At 34.5% G+C, this 19,101-nt stretch overlaps 1 protein-coding gene across 1 annotated transcript in view; it reads right to left on the bottom strand.

Annotated features, from left to right (window-relative positions):
* Window positions 1-5,779: 5,779 nt before the first annotated feature.
* The window catches only part of DPH6 (diphthamine biosynthesis 6), a 153,167-nt gene continuing 139,845 nt past the window's right edge, over window positions 5,780-19,101 (bottom strand). The window contains exons 7-9 of the mRNA XM_054565615.1: window positions 14,865-14,959; window positions 8,560-8,647; window positions 5,780-5,873 (exon numbers count right to left, since the gene is read on the bottom strand). Coding sequence (XP_054421590.1) covers window positions 5,820-5,873; window positions 8,560-8,647; window positions 14,865-14,959 — 237 coding nt within the window. The 3' untranslated portion in view covers window positions 5,780-5,819. The remainder of the gene's footprint in view (window positions 5,874-8,559; window positions 8,648-14,864; window positions 14,960-19,101) is intronic.

Raw genomic sequence — 19,101 nt, 5'->3', positions numbered from 1 at the left:
CTGTGTACAACATACTCAAGAGTTCTGCCATTCAAATAGTTTTGGTCATTACACATATATTTTTTTCACTTGCGCTCTAAAGGGCCCTAGTTTATTTCTTTCTACCTAGACTATTAAAATGTTGCAGAATAACTGTTAAGTATTTATCACTGGAATTCACTACACTATTCCCCTAACCTCAGTTAATTTTCTTAATCAAATATTTTACATTTAAAACTAAATGCCCATTGTAAGAAGTCAAAAATTATAAAAAAATAAGCTTCTCTGTATTTTCCCCCTTCATGGCCACTTTCCCCAAAGAAACTTATATGCCCATCTCTTACTATCCTTATTCAAATATATATATGTATATATATATATATTTTATATATATATAAAGCTCCATGCCTTCATCAGTATTTATTGAAAAACAGGATTATATCTTAGACATCACTCTTCACCTTGAATCAGTCTTATGGTCATAATTTTAGATTAGGCAAACCAGTGGTATCTGTCACTGTAATCATAATGCTGGGAATAATAATAACTTCAATTTAAAATTATAACTATAATTACACTGTCAGTTGCTCATATTTATCATGAATTCCATGTAGGCTTAACAGTATTTAAAACAGAGTAGATACTCACAGGTATTTGTTGGATTGAAGAGAAAAACAAAAGCACAGAGATGGCTTAATGATATAATTTAAAAAATATATTTGATATTTCTCAAATAAAGGAAAATAAAATGAAAGAGCCAAAGATGGGCTATGAGAATATGGTGTTTTTAGAAGTTATAACTTCTAGGAATGTGAGCTTTTGTAATTATATAACATATATAATTATCCTATGAGATTATTTCAATAAAAAACAAAATTAAGTGCTAAATGATAATAGGATACATTAGTAAAATTGGGGCTCAATTTCATGAACCTTGCCTCTTTATAAATGCAATGGCTTTGCTAACAATTAATTTGAAATATTACTTCTCATAAAACTGTTTGAAAAATCTGAAACAACTACTACATAAGGAAAAAAGAGCTTCTGAATAGTTAGAAGTAAAAGTCTTGATTCTTCTGTAAAGGTTAGGCATTTTAATGTGATCTTTTGGCTGATTTATGTAAAGTTTTATATTTTTTCATTTTCTCAAGCCTGTCACTGATGTGATATATGATATATTTTAGCATCAAGTTTGCCATGAGCAATAAAGTCAGGACCCCCAAAGAAATTTTAATATATGTCCCCATTTTTAACGTGGCGCTTTCCATTATTCCATTATTTTGTTTGGGATCCCATGTTTAGTTGATATACTTGATATACTCATATAAATAATTTAAGATTTTAACTTAAGGAAAAATTTAAATATATTAATTATTCAGTAAGAAAATTTAAGGGTCGTCATATATAAAGTGAAAACCTTAGTGATAAATTTAGATGAAAAACCTTTTTAAAGGTTGGATTTTACATCTCAGTATACTTGGGGTATTTTTCTCTAACTACAAGATAAAAGAAAAACGAAGAAGAAAATGACTTTCATTAAATGGTATGCAACATAAAATGGCAGTACATGTCTATAAAATTCTATAGGAAGAAAAAAATAAAGTATGAAAATAATAATCAGTTAAATTTAAAAATTCTTATTGCAGAATAGCTATTACAGAGGATATAAAGATTTGAAAAGAACAGTCCTCAAGAAATTTTATAATCTAGTAGAAATATTAAGTCCTTAAACAACTGTAACATAAAGCTGATTAAGTTATTTGTCACAAGAATGGAATGTTAACAGTTAAAAAAAAGAAGAAGGAAGAGAAGAAAGAATAAGTTGAGGCAAGGGAGGAAAGGAGCAGAAGGTATTGTAAGAAAGTATCCCCTCATTCTAAATTACTGGAGAAAAGGGTACACGTAGGGAAGTCCTGGGAGCGAGACTGAAGGAAGATGCATGGGAACACGTCAGGTGGCCCTCAATTCATGGCTAAGCATCTTCTTTATTTAGAAAACAATATAGCACTGTTATGGATTTTTATGCAGAAACAAAAACTAGAAAGGAAAATCAATATGGCACTAGAATAGAACATTGGGAAAATGAAAACAAGAAGCCCACTTAAGTTTTATCTTGCTGAAAAGTTTGGTCAAGATGCAAATGTAACTAGAGAGATGGACATGGAGATGACATAGGATAAGAAGCACATTAGAGCTGACAAATAAAGGGATAGTACCAACTGAATGTTCACGGCAGAAGAGAGACATTTCTAAGAGATGATGCCAATAATCTGTGCCTGAGTTATTAGGGAGAAAACAATAGTGTTAAATAACAAAAACAGGGGAAAGGTATATTTGGAGGGGAAAATAAGTTCAAGGTTTGTACATATGAGCTCTATATAGACAGTCATGCCCAACAGCTAGTCAGAAATAACGACTAAGAGTTAAGGAAAAAAGTAGCTTTGAGTAGAATAACCAGAAGGAGACTGACTCGACAGTCATCTGCACAGAAGTGAAAAATAAACTTGTTGGAAGAGACAAAATCCCAGAAAGAGAAAATACCAAAAAAGAATGGAGCCATGAAAAGAACTTGAGGCATTTATACAAGTTGAAGATAAAAAGCAGGGAAGCTACTGAATGAGATAAAAGAAATATTGAGAGAGAAGTTACATCAGAGTAATAAAATGATATAAAACCATTATAGGGGGAATTTTCAAAGAGATGGTGGTCGATTGTATCAAGGAAAAAGTTAAGGATTGTGAAGACTGAAAAAAGACCAATTACAGTTCATCAAAGTAATTGGGGTCAAGCTAGATTGTAAATGTGCTATAGAATAAATGAAAACTAATGGAATTTAGGGAGTAGATTTTTCAGATTGGTATTTAAGATACTGCATTTAAGGTCTCACTATTATTCAGGATAGAGCGTTAATTAATTTGTTTGCATGAGTTTGAAATGACACTGTGATTTTGACAAAACATGTAGAAGAATATCTGCCATTTTTGCCCTCTATCATTTATTTATAATTCTTTTATTAATTATGCTTTGTTTTCCTTCTAGAGAACTCCCTTCTCTACCATCAGGGTTTGCTTAGGAGTCGAGTTAGGAATTTGCAAAGTTTTACTTAGGACATTGAGATGAAATGGGATTTCTGGGAAAGGATCTCATATTAATTCCCTTTGGATTCACAGTAAGAATGTCACCTCAAAGCTTGTATTTGCAAAAAAAAAAATATATATATATATAAGTCCCAAAGGAGGGAACATTTAACATATAAAGCTGTAACAATGAAGATTAAAAAATGTCTAAGGAAAACTCCGATGAAAGAAATCAAACAAGAACCAAATAAATGGAGAGATACTCCATGGTCATGGGTAAGAAGGCTAAAAATGTTCTTTCCAACTTATCTATAGATTTAATGTAATCCCAATCAAAATCACAGCAAGTTACTTTGTGGACATAAACAATATGATTCTAATACTTACAGAGAAGGGTAAAAGTACTGAAGGAGAACAAAGTAAGAATACTGATACCTGACTTCCAGAAATACTTCAAAACTACAGTAATCAAGACATCATGGTATTGGTGAAAAAATGGACTAAAAGATCAATGGGACAAAATAGAGAATCCTGAAATATGTGCACACAAATACAGTCAACTGATCTTTGACAAAAGAGCAGTGTAATATAGTGGAGAAAAGGTAGTCTTTTCCATAAATGGTGCTAGAATTGGTAGATATCCACATCTTTAAAAAGAAAATCTAGACACAGCCCTTATGTCCCTTTACAAAAATTACCTCAAAATGAATCACAGACTCAACTGTCAAATACAAAACTATAAAATGCCTAAAAGATAACACAGGAGAAAATTTAGATGATCTTGGGTTTGGCAATGATATTGCAGAAACAACTTCAAAGGTATAATCCATAAAAAAAATTGATAAGCTGGACTTTATTAAAATTAAAAATTTCTCTGTAAAAGACTGCAAAGATAATGAGAAGACAAACCATATACTGGAGTAAAATACTTGCAAAATATAGGGTCTGGCAGAAGTAACGCCTGCTTGAGTGAGGGTGTGTGAATGTATCGCATGAGATGGACAGCAATTTGAACGTTTCCCCTAAAATGTCCTATGATGTGCTTGAGTGTGATATTGGTATATTACAGAGTTACATGCTTATGATTTTGTAAAAAAAAGCAGCATTATTTGCGCCAGACTCTGTATAATGCTGATAAAATAATGTTCTGAAACATACAAAAAACTTTTAAAACTCACTAAGAAAATGGAAAGTTCAATTAAAAATTGGGACAATGATCTTAACAGACACCTCACCAAAAAAGATAGAGAGCTGGCAAATAAGCATATGAAAAAATGCTCCACATCTTATGTCATCAGGGAAATGCAATTAAAACAATGAGATACTACTACATGACTATTAAAATAGCAAAAGAAAATGCTTACGGCACCAAATGCTGGCAAGGATGCAAAGCAACAGGAATTCTTTTATTTCTGGTGAAAATGGAAAACGGCACAGCCACTTTGGAAGACAGTTGGTGGTTTCTTGTAAAACTAAACATTCTTATCATATAATCTAGCAATTGTGCTCCTTGGCATTTACCCCAAAAGAGTTAAAAAAAAACAACTTAGGTTCACACAAGAACTTATGCCTGGATGCTTTATACCAGTTTTATTCTTAACTGCAAAATCTTGGAAGCAAACAAGATGTCCTTCAGTAGGCGAATGGATCAACTGTAGTGTATCCTGACAATGGAATATTATTCAGCACTTAAAAACTCTTGAAAAGACATGGAGGAAACTTAAATGCACATTACTAAGTGAAAGAAGCCAACCTGAAATGCCAACATACTATATTATCCCAACTATATGACGTTCTGGAAAAAGGCAAAGCAATGGAGACAAGAAAAAGATCAACGGTTGCCAGAAGACGGGGCGGGAGTAAGCAATAAATAGGTGGAGCACAGAAAATATTTTTGGAAGTTAAAATACTCTGTACAATACATAATGACGGATACCCGTCATTACGCATCTGTCCAATGTACGACAAACTCAAAGAGAGAAACATAATGTAAACTATGAACTTCGGGTGGCTATGATGTGTCAATGTAGGTTCATCAGTTGCAACAAATGCGCCACTCTGGTGGGGAATGTTGATTATGAGGAGACTGTGTGGGAGCAGGGAACTGTATGTTCTGCTCAATTTTGCTGTGGACTCAAAACTGTTCTAAAAAATAAAGTCTGTTTTTAAAAAAGCTGCCTAAATTCAGCACAGGTAATACTGAAAAATTGTTTTGTAAAAATCAGTTATAAAATAACCAGCATGAGTTAATGATAAGTCCTCCTGATCATCCAATAATGTTGAAACAGTTATTATATTGAAAACAAAAATGATACAGTACTTGGGTGACGCCTAACAGAATCAATCTGACAGGCTAAATAAATTGATTGCCTTTTCATCCTCATTTTCAAATGGCTCTGCACCATATTATTGGCAGAAATGAGATCAGGAAAGGGACAAAGAGGAAAATAAACCAGTGTGATAAAAACAGAAAAATGGCACAGAATTGAGGGTTGTATATGCAGTAAAAGTAAAACAACACAAAACACATATAATATAGACGACATGAACGGGATGTGTTAATCAAAGTCAGAGTGAATCCTGAGTAACCTGACAATATAATGAACAAGACATTCACATTTCCCCAATTAATCAATGGTTCTATTAACTTTTTCTGGTGATAAAAATGTAATGAGAAAAAGCTGGACATAATAATTGAGAAAATGCTATGTAATTTTTTCATATAGAGGTGGCAGCTTGGTAAACAATGTTCAAAAATGCTTTTTAAGAATTATGTATATAATTGGATGCTCTGTAGTTGTCAGGCACTGGGGACACCTAAAAGAAAAAAAAAAGGAAATGCACCATATTTATTCAGTGTCAGTAAATATCCCACATTAAAGAAGTAACATTCTTTTCTGTAAGAAGAAAAATGGGACTGTGAAAACCAATGAAATACCAAAACAAGGTGAATGATGAGCTATTTACATAGGACAGAACATCTCACAGCCAACGTGTCTAAGCAACAATTCAGTGGTTTTGATTTTCTGTGTGAGCACATGGCAGCAAAAGCAGCAGAGACCTAGAAGTAAGGGGTTCCTTTCAGTGGGCCTGAAGGATGTGTGGATAGCATAGCTTGATTCTGTTGAGGGCTACCAGCTTTTTGGTAAAAGGTCACCAACAGTCATCTACTGGCCTAATTCAATGATCTATTTTTAATCCTGTTTATCTTAATGTTTCTGGAGAAATGACAGGGATAACTATTTACTACTTTTGGGAACTTTCTCATGCTGAGATCCTGGGGCTGTCAATTTTTCCTTTCCTTTGCCAATCCTCATTAACCCTCTTGATTCTTCAGATTCCCTATTGCATATACAATTGTGAACATGTCTCAAGACTTGGTGATAGAAGGCTAAAGATGCAGAAGACTTTTTCCAATCCTTTACCTATCAAGGAGCAGAACTTTCCTTCTTTCCTCCCTCCCTCCCTTCCAGGTTTATTTTATTCTCATTTGAGAGAAAGAGGGGAGAGAAGACAGAGAGAAACATCGATGTGAGAAACACCGATCTACTGCCTCCTGCATGTGCCCTGACTGGGGATTGATTCGGCAACCTGGGCATGTGCCCTGACTGGAAATCCAACCAGTGACCTATCGGTTATAGGACAAAGCTTCAACCAACTGACCCACGCAGGTTAGGGCTCAAGGAGCAGACCTTTTAATAAAAGGGGCTAATCCAGATCTTTACCTATTCTACAATTATATTCTGCTTTATTGTTACAATTAATGTTTGTAAAATAAAACCCTTTATCACACCATTACCTCACTTTCCATCTTTTACTTATACTTCTGTTCCCTTGGATATTTTTGGAAGGCTTTTATTTCTTTTTCTTTTCTCTTAAACTTTGCATGATAAAAATCCAATTCATTCTCAAACCTTTCCCTAAGGCTTATGGACAGCTACCTAATTCTTATTTTACAAGATAATTTAATATTTGGTTATATACTACTTTGTCTTCTCTTTATGTATATACATAAATTAATGTATATACAAGGTCTGTCCAGAGAAAGTCCATCCATTGTTAATATAATGAAAACAGTTTGTGAGATATCGATGTAACCTGGCAGCCAAGGAGAGTGGACTGGAATGCACATGTGTGAACAATGATGACCTCACATAGTCAGTGAAGGCAGTAGGTGCCATTGAGTCAGCATGTGTACTGTGTGGCCATCGCATTCCAAATGACTAAGTAAAGCAATGAATGTGCATTAAATTTTGCATTCAACTTGAACATTCTTCTTTGGAAACTATTTGGATGATTCAAAAGACTGGGGCTATGGTCAACTGGTGATTGGCAGCTTCATCACAACAATGTGCCTGCGCAGGTGTTACATCTCGTGCAGAATTTTTTTGTGAAACATCAAATCTTCCAGGTGACTCAGCCCCCTTACAGCCCAGATTTGACGCCCTGTTACTCCTGGCTTTTCCCAAAACTAAAATCACCTTTGAAAGTGGGGAGATTTGAGACTGTTGGTGAGATTCAGGAAAATACGACATGGTAGCTGATGGCAATTGGGGGAACTGTGTGAGGTCCCATGGTGCTGACTTTGAAGGGGACTGAGGTATCACTGTCCTATGTACAATGTTTATTGTATCTTGTATCTTCTTCTATAAATGTCTCTATTTTCCATATTACATGGCTGTATACCTTCTGGACAGACCTCTTGTGATTCCCTTTTCAACTAAACTACAAATGCTTCAGAAAGGTAAAATCTTTTGTACCATATGGTGCTATAAAACTATAAACATTTGCAAAGTTCTTAGTTGTTGACGCAGGATCTGAAAAAAAATCATTAATGATAAAACCATTGTTTTACCCTTTTATCTGTTGTTATATTGGGTTGGCCAAAAAGTCTGCATGGTTTTTTTCTGTAAAATAAAAGAAGTGTTTTTCATTTTCACCATTAACTTTATTGATTTGGATATTTTGAGTATGTTGGCTATCTCCTACATGGTATAACATTGGTTGTTCTCAATTAATGTTTTGATTTGATTGCTATCAACTTCAACTGGTCTACCTGACCATGGAGCATTGTCCAATGAGATACCTTCAGCAAGAAACTCTGTAAACCACTTTTGACACATTCCATCAGTCACAGCACCTTCTCCATATACTGCACAAATCTTTATTTGCATTTCAGTTGCATTTTACTTTTCTTGAAATAGTAAAGCATAATATGTTGGAAATGTTGCATATTTTCTTCCACCTTCAATGTTAAAATGGCTACATACAAATTCACCAACTTTGGTAAGTTTTTTTAAATGCACGCTAATATGACAGCTGTCACAATACAATTTAACAAAATTGTTTTGAATGAAGTTAAAGACAACTACGTGCTACCAGAGCCATTTATGGAAAAAAAACAAACAAACTTTTTGGCCATCCTAATAGTATTTCATATACAGAACCAATGCACATATCCCAATTGTCTCTTGAAATCACTGTGGATTTTAGATTTACTCACCTTGTCCTCTAAGTGCAATTCTAAAAAGCGTAGGTAAGCCACAGGTGCAAATGCATCAGCTGAATGTATAACTACTTCAGATGAATCTCTGAAATACAAAAATTTTATAATGCATTTATTTACTATATAAGTTGTGTCAAATCATTACTGCTATAACTAGGAGACAAAAAAATCCTCATTTTTTCATTTTGTATTTATTTCCACTAGTTAACAGCTATTTTTAATAATCTTACATTTAACTGGTAGAAGGATCAAGGATACTAAACTTTCAAAGAAAAAGTATAAAAGCTTTTTATCCTTATGAGGACACAGTTCAACTTTCAGGTTCACTCAAAGCTTTCAACAATTTTGAGACTTAAAACTCCTATTCAATTTAATTTTAAAAAATTTGCTTGGTATGGGCTAACCATTAAACAATAGTGCTTTATCTTCACTATTCTTTTCATTTTCAAGAGGTAATGCATTCAGTGCTTCACACAAAATCTCAATTATCCCTCACAAAAGCAGTACTGGTGATGGTTTTAAGCTCTAGGTGAACTCTTCACACTGCAATATCACTGCTATTAAAATCGATTGCCTGACATAGTAATTACCACATTCAGGTAAAATTGTATGAACTGCTTGCTGGCACCATATGGATACATGCAAATTAACTCAACTTTTATCAAAGGTACCCTGTAAAGCACATATGAATAACTAAGATTATGTGTGAACTTCTAATAACTAATTATTTTTTATTGTTATTTATTAAAAAAGCAATGTTTTGCATTTTAACTGAAATTTACAAATAGAAGTTCCTCATATTTCTTAAATGCCTTGGGAACTAGTTCCATTGTTTATATTAACACATAGTTAGCTTTTTACCCACTGTAGTATAGTAAAATAAATTGTTACACTGAATCTTTGCCACTAATGTAAGATATTTTTTTGAATTAGTTTATGAAATGCAAAGTTATTTAGTTGCAATGGAAGAAAACTCCAAATATTTGACTCCAAAATACTAACTTTTCATGGGCAAACCTGTTTACTTTCCCCTTAATTTTCAGAGATAAAAAATGTTTTATGGTAATAAAAACATCAAATACCATTCATAAACCTTTAGTATTAAATATGCATCTTGTCAGTGCTTAGGAAAATAAAAAGGGCTCCTATCACATTAAAAGGAAACTGATAATATAATCGAAGTACAATCATTCAAGTCAGGATATTAATAGAACATAACTTGCCTTCACAGGCTACATCAACCAAAGTTACCTCTGGGTATTATGTGCAGGAGGAGAAAGGGAAAATAAAGAGAAGGCCCCCTTGCTTTCTACCACCAGCTTTCCTGGCTTGACCCCTCTTGGTTTGCCCTAGTCTTGCTATTTCTCCATTTACTTCAGAGTTGCTAGTCCTGGTCCTATTTTGGCTCATCAATTAGGTTCAAATTCCAATCCCTGTGTACAATCTCACTCTTACATTAAATACAATCTTTCTGTTCCTGATCTCAGCCTTGGAAACTGACCCTGAGACTCAATTATGCCTAATCTAGGCAGCTTGGTTTTGATATTCTTGATAATGGAGTGCACTAAAACTATAATTAATTCAACCAATGCTATGCCAGAGAAAGGATTTCAGGTCTTTCTTATCCCCACTAGAAACAGAAGGTTGATAGCAAATAGCTCACTTAATTGATATAACTACTCCATTCTGAATCAAGATTTTTATCCACAGAAAATATATAACTTTCTGAGTACTAAACAAAGGGGAATATAACTTTGATGGATTCTATTAAATCCATAAATCTCTAATTGACCAACATCATTTCACTCACTATACAAAGTCAGAGTCAACTGGGAGAGTTCAGCTCTCAAATGAACATTTTTTTTTTTAGCTGCAAACAGAATAATGCCACTATTGCTTTTTTCTCTTTCATAAACTATGATATGAAATTCAGCCTTCAAGGATCTCTGGTTTCTGTCTGCTCCATGTATTTCCCTGAAACTTAGAGAAAAATCTGCTGGGTATCGTCAGATTTCTGGGCTGGATAGCCCAGAAAATTAATACTAATTATGCCATAACAAAAATGTTTTCTAGCTGGCTACCTTTCTCCCGTTTCCCTATTAGCACAAGTAACAAGTGTACTCACTATCTCTTCTACAACTGAGGCTTCGCTGTAGCCCAGAGCTGGCCTGTGTTCCCTTCACTGTGTGTTAGGTCCACCCCTCACTAAAACTTCAAAAGGGAAGCTGAGTCAGGTCTCCCCCTGTCTTCTCTGATGCCATGCTCCCGAGGTGTGAGGTCAGGCTCCACCCCTCACTTCAAAACAACAAACCGGTATTATCTGTTGAGACTCAGCCATGGTCTTGATTCCTTCCTCTCCTCGAAAAAGACAACTGCACACCGATAATCCCTGTACACTCACCCGCACAGACATCTCCAATGTCACTGCTGTGAAGTCTTCCCTGGCATCCTCAGACAGGGCCAGTTTGCTCCTTGGTATGCTTTGGTAATGTATATATAGCCCTTTCACAACAGATCCACTATATTATAATTATGTCGTTGTTACCTTGTCTTCCTTCTTAGAGAGAGACCAAGTATTGTTCATTTTTGTTTGCCTGTGCCCCCCACCCCATCTCTTCCACTGGCTCAGTATGGAGGACACTGCCTGGCATATGTTAGGCCTTCGTTAAATAAACAAATAAATGTATAGTTAAGTTTGTTAAGTATTTTCACATGTACATATTATATATTGAAAGTATCAGAAACCCACACTGGTTTTTCAATTACTTCTCTTCACATAAACACATACTTTTTCCTACATGCACACTGCATGTATAACATGTACACGTATGTATCTACACATATATACCGTAACACCATATAGCATCTCTAGCATAATAAAAGTAAAGTTTCATAGGTCTGCAAACTTAAAATACAAGAATAGTGCATAATTTTAAATAAATTCCCAGGTGATAAAGAACAGGTGTGAGAAGGCAGTAAGGAAAGTACACGATGCATTCGTACTGCTAAATGCCACGTTACTATGCTCTGTGCTGAGTTATGCCTTAAATGGGTAGAAAATAGGAATAGGTGGGAAAAATGTGCACACTATGTTTTAATATAGAATTCAGTCTTTCCTTCCTTTCTTCCTTCCCATTATTTCATCCATCCCATATGTAGCAACTTTGTAGCAGTAGTATAGTAATATTGATAATTCAAATGGAAACATGTGGTTGTATCAAATACTGACATTAAAACCTTGTGTTCATTAATAAAGAGAAAATTACCATTTTTCTTAACACATTAGGATTTAAATTCTTCTGGTATGCTACATATATATTTAAAGTATGAAGTAGTAAGAAAGGTTATTTATTTGAGGACCTACAATTGTACACTGCTCTTACAGGCTAGACTATAACTCTTTGCATCAAGGATCACTAGGAAAAACTCATTTTCTGATATAAAAATTTGTATCTACAGGTATGTAATCACATACTAATTGATATGAAAAGTGCATTTATAAAATGTTCTAGTTAGAATTAAAAAAAAAAATTACTTCCAAAGACTATACCAGCTTTTCTTACAAGATTATAAAAACATTAATTGAAATTTGGGGCAAAATGTGTATCATAATAAACTGATAGAACCACGCAGATTTCTCTAAATTTCTTCATTATAAAAAAGAGTCAATCTGTGTTTTAAAAAAATCTCTGATTACAATTATATCATTTTTTGTATGTAAAAGTTTATTTTTTTCTTATAGGTGATCTTCCCTTTTTTATAAAAAATTTGAGTCAGACATTTGAAATGGGTTTCCTAATAATCAATTAGTCATATGCTAATTATATTACATCAAATATAACAGGGAAATTTGTTAAATTTGTCCCAAAAATGAATTGAGTTACAGGATTCAATATTATTAATGGTCAATTGTTAACAAATAGTTACAGGAACTAAACTTAAATCTTTTAATTGTACCATATGGAAAACTGTCTCTAAATAAAATAACTTTGATTTACATATAGTTTTAGAATGTGCAACGCATAGTCACATCACCACATACATCAGCAGGTATAATAAGGGCATTTTCTATTTTGAAGAGAAGCCAAGGTTTTGTATATAGTAGGTGGCATTCTTTTTCTTTTTTAAACTAGGATATGTCCCAATCTAACCCTCTAGTTATAGCCTACAACAGGAATACATAAAAGTAAAATAGCATATATAAAAACAAACAACAGTAAATGTAAAGGTAATCCAACAATATTTAACAAACACTCATTAGCAGCAACCGTGTCTTGTGAGAGTTCAGGTATGAGAACAAGCACTGAGGCAATGGCAGCCTTTAAAAATGTCAGGATTTTGCAAAGTGGGGAGAAATGGGAAGGAAATCTAGGGAAAAGAAATCAAGTAAGATAGTAATGAAGCTGAGGTGATGGAGAGCCCATGAAGAAAAAACCAAAGAAGATGCTTAAGCATTAGAATCAAATTAGTAATTGACTGACAAATGAGTAAGAATGAAAAGAGAGTGATTGTTCTGGCGTCCTTTAGGTCCACAGCTGTAGGTTAGCACTTACCAAGTATTACTGATTTGCCTGACCATTCCTACAGGAAGAACTGCTACAGAGCAGGGTGGTATCTTGCACAGTCCCACCTATGTAAGTTGCCTCAGTAACTGATCATTCCAGGCGAACTGAACAGCTCACTTTGGCCCGAGAGGGTTCTAATACACCTCACCTGCCTTCTCTCTTTAATAGCATGACTAGTTCCCCACATGCCATTGTGTCAGTCAGCCTTAGGTTTTCTTGTCTACAAAAGGAGGTGAATAATATGCATTTTTTAGGTCTCAAGTACTATGATAAATGGACCTTCTGGTAAGGCAGTGTAAAGAAGTGCATGTCTTATAATTAATTCAAGGTTGACCACAAAGTCTTCTGGGTGCTCTAGGACTTAACCTGTCAAGTAAATGAGACAAGTATTATTTTTTTGGCATTTATTCTATCCTTTTTTCTAATTAGGTTTTTCCCAAATTAATAAGTAAATATATTGCAAGTTTCCAATTAGATTATAATTTAATCCCAGCACACAAATGTTTTTCTTGAATAACCAGAGTATTATTTCATAGAAATAACACTTGTTCACAGTTTATTTATGAATTGCTTTGTGATCATCATAGCCTGAGAAATATCTTCCATTCATGAACTTATTCATATGACACTTAGCTTTTACCATCTTGTATCATAATATACACAGATGTGTCTTCCTTCCACCCCTTGGTGGCAGGAACTGTTTGAACATCAGTGGTGCCCAGAAGAAGGCTTTGGACATAATAGGTACTTGATAAATATTTGCCAAATAAATTATTGTTATGTTGATGATTCTCAATGGCATAAAAGTTAGGAAAAAATGAAAGAAGCAAGAGTGAGTGAATACTGCATATGGTAATAAAAATGATTTAGCCATAGTTTACAAGATAAATACATTTTTTAGAAAATTCACCTAAGGTTGTCATAATTTCCTTAAATCACTCCTTCTCTCATTACTGTTAAGTAAAAAGAAGTCACCTCTTAGCATTGAAAATCTTAAAAGTTGTCTGTTCAATACAGAATTCCAATCTTTCATTAGATGAGGTTTCTGAAATCAACATAATTCTAACAGTCTTTTCTAAGAAGCAGGAGAGCTTAGGAAAAGCAGATAAAGTGCTCCCTTAGCATATGAGAAGAGTAAAATAAATTAGAGTATGGATAATAATGTAACATACTGGAGAAAGTTCCTGTTTTTTGTTACACTAATTTTAACAATTTATGGCAAAGAAATCATACTACTCACCATAAACCAAATTTACTTAAAAACAAAGTTTATTTCCAAAACTAACCCCAAATAATTGAAGAGGAATGTTTAGTGTTACCATTCTATGTTGTTAAAGCCAAGAAAAAGGGGAAAGAGGATGGAGTTAATGGGACCCACAGACTATGGTTGTGGCAGTTTATCAAATGCACCTGTAATGAAAGATAAATAATACAGGCAATTCACACTTCATGAGAGGATAAAAGTGTCAGTGTGTAGGTACCAGTTTTACTGCAGGCCGTAATCAGCAAGTAAACGAAAGTGCAACGTCTAAAAAGTTTATAGCCTTCTATGGAGGCCTCATCTTGTCAGGTATTGATTTAGATATACAGGCGACGTCCTTGGTATTAAACAAATTGAGTGTTTGTGAACTTAGAGGACATGTTCTATTTCTCTCAACAAAAGTTGACTCAAGCTTAATGTTAAGTTGCTTCCATTACTTAAATTTAATGAAAGAAAATGCTGAAATGGTATCTTACACAATTATTTTTTTCTTAAACAGAGGGCAATCCAAAGTGAACGTTTCATACTCTCCACCTTCTCCACAAACATGGACTCCGTATTTCTTAGAAAGCTGAAAATAAAAATAAGAAAAAACAGTAAATCTAAAATGAGAGAGCAATGATGCTCAATTAACGTATTATTTTGTCCTAAATATATTCATGTAAGAAACTTTAGTTTCAAAATAGATTCTCAAGCTCCAGGAAAATAACTTTACATTTCTACTTTAAACATGCATTTAAAGCCATGTGAAAAATGTTATCATAAAGCTTAGGATTTTTAATAATCCCAAACCCTTACAAAAAATGTAAGCAACCAACATTTTTATGTGTAAATGAAAAACTTATAGAATCCTATAAATTTTAGGAATACACTAGCTTTAGATTTAAAGGGAGGCTGAGAAGGACAGGTACTAAGTCATTACGTAGTAAATGAGAATATATGCAGCCAAACTATGCTTCCTTCCTGCCCTTTGACCTACATATGGAAGGGAAAAAATATGTTGAGTTTAGAGCATTTTCCAGAGACACAGAGAAAGCAATCTAAGGCCTTTTCCTAGACCTGTGAGCAAGAGAAATCACAAACATGGTAATTATGCTTAAAGCTATTATTAGTAGTAAAGTTCCAAAGGTACTGAGAGCTAGTGAAGTTCTTGTGTGCAGTTTTAGGAAAATCTAACTCCAAGGAAAGTTGGGATAGCTTATAGTGTCATTTACTTAAACCTGAAATGAAAAACACAAACAAGCAAGCAAAGAAACAAAACCCCTATGATTTGTATTAAATATAAAGCATATTATTTAAATGATCCTGATACTGACAGTAAAATAATCTCCCACTTGGCTGACACATGGCTGGAATTAGTGCTTGGGAGCACTCATTAGCTGTGTCAGACTCTTTCTGCTCCTATGTTGGGGCTTTATCACTACGATTCCTTCTCCTTCATTCTGAATTTCATACCTGTCCCTGCTTGTGGTCTCTCCTGGCACAAAGTCCAGGTAACCCAAAGGAAAAGTGACCCCACAGTGTTCTCTTACTGCCAGTGCTGGGATGGTGGCCCAGGTCTTCAGTTTTACCTGCACACTTATGCATTTATGTATTTGGTTATTTTTGTGATTGTGCCATCATTCTGAATCCATTACATTTCAGCTACTGAGATGTGTCTTTAAGAATATAAAGCATGGATCTATGAGAATTCTACTCTTCCCTCCAAGAATCAGCAGTAATGTGAATAACACTGTAAGGCCATGCAGCAAGAAAAATGAGGGAAGGAAAACTTTTGGAAAAACACTCACAAGAGAAAAGTAAATAAATTTTCACCATGTTGGGTCATGAAGCAGAGAATCAGCAAGGCAGAATTATGGCAGTTGGTTCTTATGGGAGCAGATAACAGGAACATTAGTTTCCCTTGTAACTACTGTTAAGATAAGCTTTTTAAAAAACATTTTGAACAGATGTGAATGACTTGGGTCATTTCATGGCTTATAAGAATGTCTGGGAATCTGAGCATGTCAAAAGTAAGTTCCTAGGAAATGAAAAGATAATCACGTGGTACTTTTTTTTTGACACACTTAATTATACAGATAAATATTCCTATTCATAAAAACCCTATTTGAATGCTGCTGATGATTGAACTGAAAAAGTTAAGGGCATCATGATTTCCTGGTTTAATTGTTTATCCCTTTAAAAGGTTGTAGTAACCATAACTGTGAAACTTTGTAATTAAATATTTTTCTTCTTTTAAACCAGCCTCATCTATCTGTTAGTCATCTTAAAATTGAAAAAAAAAAAAAAAGGCAAATGAAATTGCACATCACATTTCACCCTCAACCTGCCCCCCACCACCTAGAGAAAACTATGAGGTTCATAAAACTCACCATAATTTCATTTTATAAATGATAAGCTTAACAAAGAAAATAACTTCATGCTGCATCTATTCATTCATAGCACTTATTCAAGAGGTATTTATTGAATACCTTCTGTAGGCCTGGCATTGTTTTAACTGCTGGGGATACCAATGGGAGCAGACATAAATTATGCATAAAACAGCCTACTATCTGGAGATATAGACAGAAAGTTAAACAGACAATTACATTAACGCTTTGATGGATGCTGTGGAGTGTAAAGCAGGAGACCTAACGAGAAGGAACTCAAAAGACTTCTCAAAGTGAGTAAAACTTAAGCTGAGATCTGAAGGATGAGGAATCAGGAAAGGCTGGAGAGAGCAAGGGAGGGACAGAGGGAAAGAGAAGACAGGAGAGAAGGAAAAACTGGTCCAGAAGGAACAGCGTGTTAAGTCCCAGAGCACATGATGGAAACTTGAAGCTGAAATAAGTTTTGGCATAGGTGGAGCATAACTACAGGAGTAATAGTGAGAAGAGGCTGAAAACTAGAAAGAAAACAGATCTTATGGGGCTTCATAAGCCATACTAAGTTATTATCCTAAGGTCAGTGAGAATCCATGGACAGGTTTTAAGAAAACTGGTCTGATTTCATTGGTCTTTTAGAAACATTTTTTCTGCAAAATGGAGAATGGGCAGGTGGTGGAGGACGTCAAGAAGCAGAAAGAACTGGGAAGTTGATGGAGAAATCTAGGCAGGAGGCGAAGATGTCCTGAACTGGGGAAATAGCAGTGAGGATGGACAGGAGGGGGCAGATATTTTGAGAGAGGTTTTTAGGAGGTTGAGATATGATTTCTTGAATAGAGAAGTGGAAAGCTAAAATAAACAAACAAACAAACAACCCCCCCTCAAAACAACAACAAAAAACCAAAAGGAACATTTCCAGCTGGATGGATGGTGGTTCAGTCTACTGGTGTCTCAGCACAAGTAGCAGTTTGTTGGGAGGGACCAACGACATTATCCTTTTCAAACTTTATGTGACATGTGATACCGCTGATGTCTCAAACCTTTGTAATTTCCTCAGGCTTCCATGATACTAAATTTTTCTAAACTATTGTTATGCTTCTTGGACTCCTTTCCCTCCTACTGCTCCTAAATTATAATAATTCTCTCCATAAGATGTTCTTGTCTCTCAATTTATTCCCTTGGATAGTTCATGCACTCTGTGGCTTTAAGCATCACCTTTACGCTATTCTGTTACTGCTAGTACTAATACTATCACTACTAATTAAAGACTATTCGCTTTATGCCTTAAAGTTGAGAAAATGATCCTCAAAATGAATTTTAATAATAAAAAAATCATACAGCCTCCAAAATCAGATAGACTTAAAGAACAAATTTCAGTTCTGCTACTTCCCAGCTCTGTGACTTTGGAAAAGTAACTTAGGGTACCTTCTAAGTGATTCCTCATCTATAAAACATAAACATTAATTATAGCAACCTTTAGGTTTGTTAGATGATTAAGTAAAATAATACTTAAAAAAGCATTTAGCACAGAATACGGTACTTATAAGCACTTCATAAATATACAGCTTAACTGTAAAAAGAGGGAAGGCACATATTGTGGTGAGACACAATGCAAGCAGCATTGCATGGCTGGTTAAAAGCAGCAGTTTTGGAGACAGACAGTTGGTTAAAATCCTGACTCTGTTACTTTCTAGCTGTGCAATCTTAGGCCATACAAACTATCTGGGCCTCAGATTTCTGATCTGTAAAATGGAGATGATGTAGAACCTACTTCACAGGAAAGCCTACTGTACTGTCCAGCCCATAATAAATAAGAAAATAGCTACTGATTTCATTTTTCCCTTTTCCCCTCCTCTTCAGACAGAACTAGATTGATTTGCAAAGGTTAAGTAGTTTAGAACTAGAGAAAAGCAGAATTTCAAGTCATGTCCTGACTCTCTACAGAGTGATGAGAGATAACAAACCTTAAGTCTCTCAAATGTGTTCCAATATCATAGTTTAAAAACATATGCCTTCGGTTTATATTATCACTTAAAACTCAGCATGTTTAAAACCAAGCTTATCTGTTCTCTGCAAATATATGCACTCCTAATCTCAGAGTCATGCGTGGACTCATCCTTGATTCTTTCTTTCCCAGTTTCTGACAATTTGGTGCTAATTTCTTTTACACTCTTTCCTCAAACTCTTTCTTTCAGTTGTGTTCTCTATCCTTACTGTCAGCGACTTGATACTCTAAGCCCTCACATCTGTTTCCTATGACAGCATTTTACACTCATTTTTCTTTCCAAGTTCTTCTCCCAAATCCATGAATGCTCAGCCAGATTAAATTTCCCAAGATATATTTTAATAA

The sequence above is a fragment of the Pteronotus mesoamericanus genome, unplaced genomic scaffold (genome assembly GCF_021234165.1).
Source record: "Pteronotus mesoamericanus isolate MK-2021 breed Mesoamerican mustached bat unplaced genomic scaffold, CSHL_Meso_final contig_164, whole genome shotgun sequence".
NCBI lineage: Eukaryota > Metazoa > Chordata > Mammalia > Chiroptera > Mormoopidae > Pteronotus > Pteronotus mesoamericanus.
Note: the sequence above shows the minus strand (reverse complement) of the source record. Positions and strands in the feature narration are given on the sequence as shown.